Genomic DNA, 12,895 nt, shown 5'->3' with positions numbered 1-12,895 from the left:
AGTTTCGGTGTTGTGTCTCTCGAGGAGAGCGAAAATATAGAAACGGCAACCCTACCGAGTAACAACACAGCAGATTGCCTGAAGCATGTCACTACGGCGAACGAACACTAGGGGCGCGCACACGTAGTGGTGCTTTGTCTTGCCTACGTTTACATGGGTATCATCTACGATAAATACTGTGGTCTCAGTCTTTATCTGGCTGCGCCGCCCAAGGAGCGAGAGTTGGAGCAACAAGGCAAGAGACAGCCAAGCTAGGTGATGGTAGCCCAGGAGCCGGCGACAGGCTTGGGGCGGCATCCCAGGTGGCAATGACCACCTTTGAAGCATATGAGGCTCAGATCGAGGCTGTTTATAACAATTATATCAATGACGAAGGCCGCTGGCACTTCTAAGGCATTTTTTCAGACGATTTTCACCGTCATAGCTCTATACTTGGTGGTCATGCTTTGTGCTGATCTGATTAAGTCTATTATGCTCATTAAGCGCAACCCCGCCTGCTGGTTCCTTCTAGACTTGGACAACAGGGGTTCCTTTGGTAGTGTTCCTCTTATTTGGTAATTAGTTTACCAAATAGTTTTTTTTTTTTGGATGGATGTGGAACCAATAAGTGTTAGAGTTCTTAAATGTAATTTATTTGGTGTCTAAGAATAATCTTTTGATTGAATTTCTTTAGAATCGGTGTTCACATTTGAATATTGAATGAAATCAATGTGCTCTCAACCATACACTAAGCAAGGATCATAGTTTTTGCATGTTTAACCGGAAACATCTCGTCGGGAGCATCTACTTACGACCAATTTTTTTATTATTATTCTTTTTTTTTAATTTATTTATTTGAGGAAGATTTTTGTAATAAGAGGATTGCACGCGAGGACATATTCAAATAATATGCAATCTTCTCTTGAATCCCTCATCGTAGATTTGGATGAGGCTTAAATTTAATCCCCTCAAAGTGGATCTGAATGAGGCAGATTCAGCCAAGGGGCTTACATAACTTATTCGAATGGAGTGAATAGGGTACGGAGCTATGACTGCTTGAAAATCTATGGTTATTTGAGTGATTTCTGTCGGTCTGGCATGTCGGAGATATGGATGAAGACCGATTCTGAGATTCGCGCGAGCCAACATTTTGTTGTCCACGTTGAGGCTGCACATGATGTGGAAGTGATGGCCGAATGACTTTGGTCCTGATGGAGACTTCAATTACCTACCCCTAGTGGTTTCAATAATTGTTGAAAGCTGAACTGCGTGTCATTCTTTTAACATGGCTAAAACGATTTATTAGGACTGGTGATGGATTATTTTTTCTTGGACAAAACTCTTCTTTATGGGTCTCATGGTTGTGAAAAGAGCTATTAACATGCTTGTACAACGTTCTATTTTCATGGACTAGTTGCTCATAATCGTTGTACTATTACTGGGACGTTTGTTTTTCTAATATATCGAGCAGAAGCAACAAGGGGACATCCAAAGTCATCTCCGATGGATTCAAAGTTTTAAACAATCACAGCCAAAAAGATCTCTCACGCCTTTTCTCTCTCCTGAAAAACCCTAATCTCAGCCTTCTGGTTCTCCTCCCCCTCAACTAGATTTGGATTTTCCCGATCTCTGATGTGAGTGTGGGGGGAGGACCTCTTCCCTTACCCTATGTAGTAGACCCCTGTCCCGTTGGTGGCAGTCTTGCTAGTAGATTTTCTGCTTTTCCCTTATGTTCTGCTCCTTCCAACCAAAACCCCCAAATCTCTGCATCTCAGATCTCACCCTCTCATGACTCTTATCCTTCTCTCTTCCCTTCATCCATGTTCACTCCTGATCTTTCTTTCGCTTTTCAATCCTCCCTTTGTTTCCCCCATGCCACCACATCTCTACCCATTGGAAGGTCTCTTCTTTGCCCAGTCACGGTTTTAAGCGTTTGTTCGCTAGAATCTCTAGGTCTGTCTTCGCTTGCGTTGCTGGCTATACCTTCATCCCCATTCTTTTTTACTTTTACTTTGGTTACCTTGTCCTCAGGCATATCTTTGCCTGAGAGTTGCCTGGCTGTGGTAGATGAACCTCTCAATGACTTTGGAGGTGGGTTTTTGGGGATCTATTGTGTCATCTGTGGACGAGATTTGTTTTGCTTGTTTCTCCAGATTGTGGAAAAATTGACGGCTTCCGCTCACGGTGGTCTAGCCTGTGTCCGCGACGACATGATGGCTGTAGTCTTCACCCTAGTGCTAGGGTTTGCAATCTGGTTTAACTTATTTGGGCTTTTTCTTTGTGGGCTTTGTTTATGTTATTTCCCTTTACTTGTGTTGTATTTGGCCCAAGTATGGGTATGTAATTGTTGTTTTTCTTAAATGATGAATTTACTTTTACCACCAAAAAAAAAGGTAACTCCAATGATGAAACCAACAACAACGCTTGAACTATGCTGTTGAAGGACAGAATCATCAAAATTTATTTTTATGAAGCCATTGGGAGGAGGAATCCATGATTTTGGGATCAAAACAGCTCTGGGAGGACAAGATTGTGAGGAATTTTTGTTGAGAAAGACAAAAACACTAGCAACAACAGTATGAGGGGTGAAAGTATCACTTATGAAGACCAAATTATTGCGTTTTTACCAAATTTGCCAGCAAATGTTAAAAAATTTCCCAAATAAGTAAGCATCAAAAGGATTATCAATAAATAAATCCTTTTCTTTTTGGCCTAAGTTGTTTGCATTGCAGATATCCCTACATTGAGTAAATTCTAGACTTGGTCAGTGATAGGACATTTACAAAAAAGATGGGAGATTGACTCTTTCCCCTGATTACATAAAGGGTAAAAACTGTTTTGAGTCATACAAGCTTTTTATGTGAAAAAAAGTCATTATGTAGTTTCTAAACATTTTGGTTAAGTCTCGCACGCTTCACACCTAAAGTATGCCTCGAGGTTACCTATTTCATCTGATTTTTCCCATAATAAACCCTGAACCCCATTGACATACTAAGGATTTAGACCATATAATAACCTTTTTTTTCTTTTTTTATTTTTTGATACGAGACCATATATGCTCTTTGGTTTCTACTTTTCTTAGATTGAGTTTAGATGCTACTTCATGTGTGTATGATAGTGGTAGAGTAATATGGAAACATAAGTTGTCGGATCATACTTTCATCTTTTAGATACCACCTTTGAGAATCATAACTCCTAACAACATGGGCTGCTATCCTCTTTATTTGAATAACTAGATTGAATATATACGCACAAATGTCAATGGCTGCATCATGCATACACTCCAATATATGTTTCGAATAATGGATAAATTGTTGAACTTAACATTCCATTATTATGTTTAATCGATTAAATTTTTTATTAGGTCGATCAGTAGGGTTTTATCCTTAGTTAGAGTCAATAGCTTTGCTTGGAGGTCAATGAATAGTTACATTTTTGGTTTGGATCAGTAGATTTTGAATTTAAAGCAAGCAAGTTTTGTTATTTTGTCATCAATTTTTAGAATCATCCACACAAAAGTACAAGAGAATAGCCATAACATCATGAGTGTCAATAGTTTTGTTAGCTAGGCTTTGTACTCAAAGTCTCCGAAGTCCAAATTATTACATAAATCAATAAGTCGATCAGTTGCCTTTGATCGATGACATCGATGGAGGAACTACCTACTCGTTTATAAATATGATGATATAACCTAGTTGTGAATGCTGCTCACAACTCTTAAGTCTCCAACTCATTGTTTAATCTAGCTAGTGTTCTTAAAAATTGGTCCCGATCTAATTATACTATACTAGTCTATTAGTACACCAAACTTCCTCAACTAGTCGGTTAGAGATAGATCAACGATATTTTCAGTACCAACAAACCAGTAATGTTGGAGTCAGATTAATTTGCACAAGTTTTTGGTATAATTCCATCATCTACCAACCTACCTACCGTATATTAGTATCATGAAGTACGTACGCTAAATTGATTGTATATATACATGCAATGGATGGTTGATTACTTCTATATATGCAATTGCAAACTATCTTGACATAATCTCGAATTTATCTACTATTAATATAGTGTGAGGAGAGCTCATACACTTAAATCATGTATCAATATATTAACTTATTGTATGACGGCAACTAATATATATGGGATATATAATTCGGGTCTACAGAGTTGCATGCTATGCAGCCTGGTTTTTAACCCTAAACAACATACGTACCCACACCCCCTGCAAAGCACGTGCCACAAACTCTTATTAATTAGTGTATGTATGTATACAGCCCTGTATAACAGACAATCTCATATAATGATACACTCATATACTTAAATTTTTACACTCTAGGAAAAATGATACACGAAACGTAAAATGTATGTTGTTTTCTTCTTTTGCCATCTTTGTGGATTATATAAAAAAAATTCATCTCTACAGAACGAGCTATAATTAATTCTACAGGCGATCTATTAATTTTAAAATATGTGTGTATGTATGTGTGTGTGTATATCAATGCATTAATTTATTGTATTATGTCATGCTGGACAATTTAATATATATATACAAATGTATATATATGATCATGCAATATATATTATGTTTGTGTAACACGATACGTTACTGTATATACTTTTGAGAAAATGATATATTAAGCATAAAACATGCATGTTTCTTTTGGCCATCTCTTTACATTATGGAACAACTCATAACTCTACATTGACTACATTCTACGTATCCCACTTCTATCGTGATTTTAGTTCTCCTTGCTTAATTTATTTATAGAAATGATGGAGATTATTATTGGAGAATTAATTCATGCACATTATATAACAAACTATTATAATCCGGACGAGATCGAGCAAGGAAGTGCATGTTCATCTTTGACTTTGCTCTAGCTAGTCAGGGACCCGGTACGTGTTCCAGAAGAGAGAAAGTCGATAAATTAAGTATTAGATACACCGGAGGTCATAGAAGTTCCCCGATGCCATAAATTAAATACAAGGCAATAATACCGAAATTCATATATAAAGGATATATCAAATATCTGCATTTTCTTGTGGATATCAATCCCAACATATCTGCCATTTCTCCTTCAAGATCAACAGTGACAGCACATTCTCATCTTCTTCTTCATCATGCTAATTAGTATTTCTAGAATCATGCTTTTGTGACGTTAGGAATCTCAAAGAAACTTATCAATCAAATTTGTTGATAAAGTAATAGAAAACATCATTCGGCTAACCCTAATCTCAAGCAGGAACGGAATTCATAGGGATGCCGGAACTTCTTTGTAGTGGCTCCGCTCCATGCCTCATTAATTTCATAGGGATGCCGGGATACAGCCTTGCCCTAGCCACCGCAACTGGGTGGCTCCTTTGTTTCACCAGGTGATGTGTGAGTTACTCAGATATGAGTCCAGCCTAAAACTTCACACACTTGTACCCTAACACATACATCTGTTTTCCTCTAAACGCATGCATTATTGTAAGCCTGGAAAATCCGTGTGAACATTGTTAATGATCGTCTTGATATTAGAAAAGGGTGTGCATCACATAATAAATATAAGTAGGGCAGCCGTAAGTGTAGTTAAAGCAATCGAGTTGACCTCAATAGAATAAGAGCTTCTAACAGATAGATATTATTGTCTACTTGCTCTATCATCCCTTTTCTGTGCTCACTCTATTTATACACACAGCTATGGATCAGTAATGGCAGCTCCAACTCAAGCTTAGTTGATCCACTCAACCACACAAGATCGAGAAAATGGCTCAAATCAACAGGCCAGCCATGGAAGAAGATAAAGTCCATGCTTTCTCTTCCCCCATGCCATTGATGTAAGAACCATGCACATTCTCCCTCGATCATATCAGCTAGCTGCTGTTTTGTATCCTCTAATTCTCTGGTTTCATTTATAATCTTGGGTTTGAATGTTTGATCGATTACTTCAGTAACGATGAACTCTTCTCATGTTTTCTTCTTCCAACGATGTTGCAGGTCAGAACATTGGAAGACTGAAGAAGGGAAGAAATCCAGTCGTCCCTCCTCTCTCAGTGAGGTTCTGGGTTTGCGGGAGTTATTTTGTCCCCAGGTTAGTGATTCACTCTAAACCAAAGTGAACCAACTATCATTTACCCTCGAACTCTGAGGTCCTGACCCTGAGCATATGCTCTAATTTTCCAAAAAAATAGGATCTTGTAACGTGCCCCAACTATGCTAGAAAAAAATTAGAGTGAGTGACTTGAAAGGTTTGTTCTGAATAGAAAATAAACGTTGTATATATTATCTAGTTTGAAATTGGTTTAATTTATTATATGTGTAGTTGTAAAACGTTTTGTAATTTACACTATTCAGGTGTGGAGAGCGTCTCTAGCTGAGCTTGTCGGCACAGCAGTGCTTGTTTTTGCTATAGACACAATTGTGATCTCCTCCATTGAGACCAATACCTCATCACCAAACCTTCTCCTCTCAATCCTTGTAGCCATCATCGTGGCGATTCTCCTTATCGCTACCAACCCGGTTTCCGGAGGCCACATCAACCCCGTCATCACCTTTTCCGCAGCAACGGTCGGCCTCATTTCCTTCTCACGCGCCGCTGTGTACATTTTCATGCAATGCGTTGGAGGGGTGCTAGGTGCCTTGGCACTCAAGGCTGTGGTCAATAGTAGCCTTCAAGATACATTCTCACTTGGAGGTTGCACCCTAACCGTGGTGGCCCCAGGGCCACAAGGACCCGTCACGATTGGGATCGAGACAGGCCAGGCCCTTTGGCTCGAGGTTATTTGCACGTTTATTTTTCTCTTTGCTTCGATATGGATAGCATTTGACCACCGTCAAGCCCATCCCATGGGTAAGGTTATGGTGCTCTCTATCGTCGGAATAGTGGTCGGTATTCTGGTGTTTATCTCCACCTCGGTAACAACCGTAAAGGGCTACGCCGGGGCTGGGATGAACCCGGCTAGATGCCTCGGCCCGGCACTTGTCCGCGGCGGCCACCTCTGGACGGGGCATTGGGTATTTTGGGTTGGTCCTACTATTGCGTGCTTGGCGTTCTACTTGTACGTCAAGCTCATACCCCGTCAACATTTTCATGTGGAGGGCTACAAGCATGATATCTTCGACTATATGAAGAATCTTCCCAAATAGAATTATTGGAATTATCATTATGACAAAGAGACATTTTAATTTGGTTGATCTTGTTTCTTTATCGAATGTACTTATTTGAGTTTCTAATGTCGTACGTATTGCTTCCTATTTTCTAACAATTGGAAAATTTACGATTATGAATTGGTATTCATTAATTGAACATATGTATATCATGAGCTCTATCATTTCCGACTCTCATTCACTCTTACAAAATTATCTCCTAACACATAAGTTCTACAACTTATTCAGCATATTTCCTCTAAGATAAAAAAATTCTCTCAGTAAATCTGCAGTTATCTCGAGTAATTTACAAACTATTGGCTGCTATTCGTGTTAATTAATGGTTCAGAATGTTTTACATCAATCAACGATTTAGGATTGTCTGATAAGAAGCATGAACAACTCACTAAGTATGTGAGCCTCAATTGAGTAGTTATCATTCTTTGACATAATTGTACGTGCGTACGTTTCATGAATCAATTATCTTGATTTGGATGATTAAGCACCCTCCTCTAACTAATAGACAATTAGCACATATAAGTTCATCATTTTTGGCCTACATGGGTTTTAGCCCTTTGAGGTGAAGAGGTTGTCCGGCCTAACGTTGGAAATGCCTATATTTTTTTTTGGTTGAGAAACGTTGGAAATGCTAGATTGTTTTACAGTAGTTTTGTTTACTATCGATCAGTACGATTTCCATCGATCTAAGCCCAGCATCTTCGTTTTTGCTGAATGAATATGCCTGCAACTATATATATAGCCTTATCTCAATCATATTCGACATGCTCCAAGCGCATCAAAGAATATGCATGCATATATGTTGCCAAAATTAATCACTTAATACCACAATGCTTGGCCACTGACTATCTTCTTGGATCGAGGGGCTAAAACCAAAGCTTGTTTTGGAAATTTCTATTATGATGAAATGGCATGGCATGTGTTCAGTAGATATGGAGGATCAACCAATTAGTAGTTTAGTACTCACAATAGTCTCCTATGTCTCATTTCAGTTTATATAAATTGAAACCCCCAAAAGCTCTTCAATCAGTTTGATGAGGCCAATGGAGTTGATCATCCACCCCCATGAAGATAATAAATTGCCGAGAGTATATGGAACTGGCACAGACAATAGTTCAGTGGAAACCAATTCCTTAGGGCAAAGATTTCTCTCTTCAATTGGTGCCCATGAATACTTTTCACCAGAGGTCTGCTTACTCTTAACTACTTTACTACATAAATGAACTTTTCCTACTCCAATATTGTCTCAACTTAATCAGTCTCGGAGGATGACTTATGTAGGACGATAATGTTTGATCAACAAAATTCTTGAAAGTTCTTGTTTCTTCGTGTTTCAGATGTGGAGAGCAGCTCTTACAGAGTTCGTAGCAACCGCATGTTTAATGTTCACCTTGACCTCTTCAATCATCGCATGCTTGGATTCACATGAGGTTGATCCCAAGCTACTAGTACCCTTGGCAGTTTTCGTCATAGCCTTCCTTTTCCTCATGGTGACAGTTCCTTTATCTGGTGGTCATATGAGTCCTGTTTTCACATTCATAGCTGCCCTAAAAGGTGTCATAACTCTTGCTAGAGCTTCCATCTACATGTTGATGCAATGTGTTGGTTCAATTGTGGGATTTCTTATTATCAAGACTGTGATGGATCATAATGCTGCCCAAAAATACTCCTTAGGTGGCTGCACAACACATGGAGTAGGCACCCATACAGCATTGGTGTTAGAATTTGTTTGCACATTTGTGGTCCTCTTTGTTGGAGTCACTGTGGCATTTGACAAGAATAGGTGCAAGGAACTTGGTTTAGCAATGGTGTGTCTTGTGGTGGCCGGGGCTATGGCACTCGCAGTTTTTGTGTCCATCACTGTCACTGGGAAGTCCGGGTATGCAGGTGTGGGGTTGAACCCGGCAAGGTGCTTAGGACCTGCATTGTTGCAAGGGGGAATATTATGGGATGGTCATTGGGTTTTCTGGGTTGGCTCCATCTTGGCCTGCAGTGTGTACTATTGTTTCTCTCTAAGCTTGCCCAAGGAGGGTTTGACATTGTAAATGGAGATAGACCACAACAAGAATTTGTGAAACCAGCAATTACCCCATTCTCAAGGGAGAAAACAATGCCTAAAGCCCTAAACAGTATACTATGATCTTAGGGTTCGTAATAGTTTTATGAATAATAGAATATATCTCTTGCAATGAACAAAGAAAGAGGCCTGCAAGATAGATAGTCTCTTGGCAAGATTGTGTACGAGGCATTACCACTTTGCAAGGCTCCATCCCCTTTTCGGTGTATGAATTGTACAGATGAGGACATAAAGCATTGAACAGAATCAACCACAACAAAAGGAGTGAATGCATCTGATATATGAACATTAAGAACTTTGATTAGCATGACGAGTACTACATATATATTTAGTTATAACTGAGCAGCACAACAAGCTTGTGGTAGTAATCATTCCTTAATCAAAACTTTATTGTCGCTTCTATCTTTGTGCCGCTTGATATATCCAAGAGAGCTATGCTAGCTCTTGTAACTAGGAAGATGGCGGTGTCTGCAACAGTGTCGAAGCAGAGGCAATTGGCTCATGCACGACTGAATTAGAATAAACAGAGATTGGATTTCCCTCCAATTGCAACATGATACTTCCCAGGATTTCAGTCAATATCTTCTTGAACTCATCTTCTTTAAGCAGCTTTCCATCATCCGCATTCATCAGGTTGAACGCATCCAAAATAAGCTTGTCCATCTGCAGATTTTTATAGCAAAAAATGATTAAGCTTTGGGAGGAGAGAAGGAAGCGTATTCGATTCTCGGATCAAGCATATGAAAATAGTTAAATAAATATATGATGATTGACAGTGTACCTGCTCAACTGCACCAAGTGGCGGAAGACCAGCTGATGGAGCCACAACATCCAGCGCAACACGCAAATACTCCTTTGATAATTTCCCAGTGCGATCTTTAGGCACAGTCTCAATAGCTGCATTCAATGTCTGCATTTTACAACAAATTGTAATAAGTAATTTTCCAGGCTAAATGATGCAAACAAATCTACATATAGAGAAGACATGTATTTATGAGATAAACCTTGTCTAGTTCAAACTTGTTGGATAATAATCTCCTAATGCCACTTCCATCAAAGGTATTTTCACTGTGGGCTACAATCACATGCTGCTCCCTAAGAAGTTCAGCCACATACTCGGCTACTTTCTTGAATTCCACTAGGAATGTTTCTTGGGAGACAGGCTTGTTCCAGTCAGGGCCAGCACATGATTGCAGAGCAGGTTCCACAATATTGCGTACAACCTAAAGAAAAATTACCAACCAAAGAGGTTAAGACAGGAAAAATGTAGTCAAACTATTAGTACCAAGAGAAGTTACACTTAAGGAACCAGCATGATAGTTTGTAAATTAAGTAGCAGTCATTTTATTTGCAAAGGAAGTAAAATTGTAACAGATTAAGTACCCAAGGATCTGATGAAGGGGGCATCCCTTGTTCAACTGTGAGCATTCCAAAAGCTTTGATAATACAGTCTCGGAGGGTTCCACCAGCTGACTCTATCTGAGAATGTGTAGCCACCATTTCTGCTTCATAAGTTGGTCCATTGATATATTCTAGGAGGTCTTCTCCATCAATGCGGAGAATCACAATAGGGTCTCGCTTCAAACCAGCAGCCATGCCTAGTAGAATATCCGAAAGAACTTCTTTGAACTCAACTTTGCTCACTTTTTCTTGTTTTCCATGAGTGAATTCGTTCAATACCTAAGCACACCAACATACTTTACTCTTCAGTGCGTTAAATTTATACATGTAAGAGGTTTGAACAAACTGGTACAAATGATATCTAACTGGCTTACTTTCAATCAAAAGGACTGAATCTACTATGATATGTTCCCTCAAATTTAAACATCCAGTTCATCTTGATTGATCTACCCTGATCAATACTTAACATTTTTCCAACAATGACATCCTAATTATCAATATAATCATAGTTTCCATTAACAAAAATATCATATCAGCGTTGGATAACCTGTTTCAGGGCAAGAGAATAATTATCCTCCTGATTCCTCAATCATTATGTGATTAACGGTTGACTTATTGTTTAAGTAAAATATACTTTTGTGAATATGAAATACAAAGCAGCTTTAGGTAAGGTTGGTACTTTGCACAAAAGGAAGACATTGAAAAAAAAGCTTTTCTGACCACTGCCTACTAAACCACTACCTTTGAAAACACAGGGCAGGCACTAGTCCCCCTCATAGAATATTAATAGCATATTATGGCTTAAGTCACACTGAATCTACTTAAATAAACTAAAGGTTATGCAAATAAACTTTCCACAGAGTTCGTCACCAGATTCCTCCTAGCATAAGAGGACAAAAATAAAAAGAAAAGTCTTGGCCCCAAGTCGGAATAGGAGGACCAGGAGAGGATCAAAGTCGGATTATATAAAACTCCGACAAAGTTTGATCATAGGTTGGGTGCTTCTCAAGCTAGCTAGAAATAGACATTCTGGATAAAACCAAGAAAGCAAGCATTGCTATCTCCCTCTTTAAACATTAAAACATGTTAGGACTTAGTTACCTAAAATAAATGAGGCCTCACAACAAAACAATGACAACAAATGTGATTACATCTTATATGTATGAAGATAATGGTCGGTAGAGTTTAGGGTGCCGACAACACGTATGTAAAAGCTCCAAAGTCAAAAACCAGACGTTGCATATTTATCTTATGCATCTGTTGCAAGTTTACAAGCCTAATTTGAGGGATTTGTCTGAATCACTAGTGCTTAGTTTAGTCCTAGCCAGCTAGAGAAGTAGAGAACAAGAACTCAAGAGATTCCCAGTTCTCCTGCCAAGAATTATCATCTGTTTGATTAAGCAATGTCAGCACACCCCAAAAAGGACAAGTTTTTCATCACTATAGACATCCATAACAAGAATTTCACATCTTAATCGAACCATGGAAATTTTGAACCTTCTATAGTTCTGAAGTTGCTTAACCTCTTCATTTTCACAACATAATAAACCTCAAACACTGTACCCAACCCAATTATCCCAAAAAAAAATTGATACAAATTGATAAAAACAACAATAATACAAACAGTTCTGGATAAATATTTCCCATCAGCAATAATTCAGAATGTAGCAATTCAACTCTACTTTCCCACAATACTCATAGTTTGGCAAGTTCATAACAGAACCTTAGGTCCTTAGCCAGGTAAAGTTTTAATCTTTAAAAAAATATATATATATTTGAACTCTCTACATAGAAATGACAGAAGAAACAAAGCAGGCGAACCCAGATGTTAAAAAATCAAAAGGGTGAATAGTAAATTGGAGAATAATGATGAAGATGAAGAAGAAGAAAAGAACCTCAGAGTAGATGTGGTCAGAGTCAGGGGAAGAGCCCTGAGCAGGTAAGCCAAGAGCAGCACCAATATCAGCAACAGCAGGCTGAAGCTCCTTCACAGAAAGCTGACCATCTCTGTCTCTATCCAGCTCCTGAAACTTATGGTCCACAAAATGGCCGAACATCTCTTTGTTCTCAACCAACTCCATTATATTCGAACCGTCTAGAACCTCTCCCCCACTAGCAGTGTCAACCTTCTTTGTTTCCCTCTCCATCTTCTCTTCTTTCTTGTGAGCCTTTGTGTCAGCTTTGCTTGTGAGTCTCGTGAGTCGGTACACGAGCTAAAGGTGCAAGAGGGTTCTCTCTGCTTCTTCTTCTGGTTCAGTTGATGTTTGGGTTTGGTGTTTCTGATGCTTAAATAT

The 12,895-nt window shown here is 38.8% G+C and overlaps 3 protein-coding genes across 3 annotated transcripts; 1 reads left to right on the top strand and 2 right to left on the bottom strand.

Annotated features, from left to right (window-relative positions):
- Positions 1-5,725: 5,725 nt before the first annotated feature.
- On the top strand, positions 5,726-7,105 carry LOC101298091 (probable aquaporin PIP1-4-like). Its single transcript, XM_004292103.1, has 3 exons — positions 5,726-5,796; positions 5,957-6,050; positions 6,314-7,105. Exons 1-3 carry the CDS (start codon positions 5,726-5,728, stop codon positions 7,103-7,105), a joined length of 957 nt encoding a protein of 318 aa, XP_004292151.1.
- A 1,522-nt stretch (positions 7,106-8,627) lies between these two features.
- On the bottom strand, positions 8,628-9,442 carry LOC101300579. The gene is made up of 2 exons (XM_004289782.1): positions 9,376-9,442; positions 8,628-9,043 (listed from the first exon to the last, which is right to left on the bottom strand). Exons 1-2 carry the CDS (start codon positions 9,428-9,430, stop codon positions 8,769-8,771), a joined length of 330 nt encoding a protein of 109 aa, XP_004289830.1. The 5' UTR covers positions 9,431-9,442; the 3' UTR covers positions 8,628-8,768.
- On the bottom strand, positions 9,376-12,895 carry LOC101300297. Its single transcript, XM_004289781.1, has 5 exons — positions 12,497-12,895; positions 10,584-10,880; positions 10,205-10,423; positions 9,982-10,110; positions 9,376-9,863 (listed from the first exon to the last, which is right to left on the bottom strand). Exons 1-5 carry the CDS (start codon positions 12,746-12,748, stop codon positions 9,651-9,653), a joined length of 1,110 nt encoding a protein of 369 aa, XP_004289829.1. The 5' UTR covers positions 12,749-12,895; the 3' UTR covers positions 9,376-9,650.

The sequence above is a fragment of the Fragaria vesca genome, linkage group LG2, assembly GCF_000184155.1.
Source record: "Fragaria vesca subsp. vesca linkage group LG2, FraVesHawaii_1.0, whole genome shotgun sequence".
Classification (NCBI taxonomy): domain Eukaryota; kingdom Viridiplantae; phylum Streptophyta; class Magnoliopsida; order Rosales; family Rosaceae; genus Fragaria; species Fragaria vesca.
The sequence above is the reverse complement of the archived record's forward strand: the minus strand, read 5'-3'. Positions and strand labels throughout refer to the sequence as shown.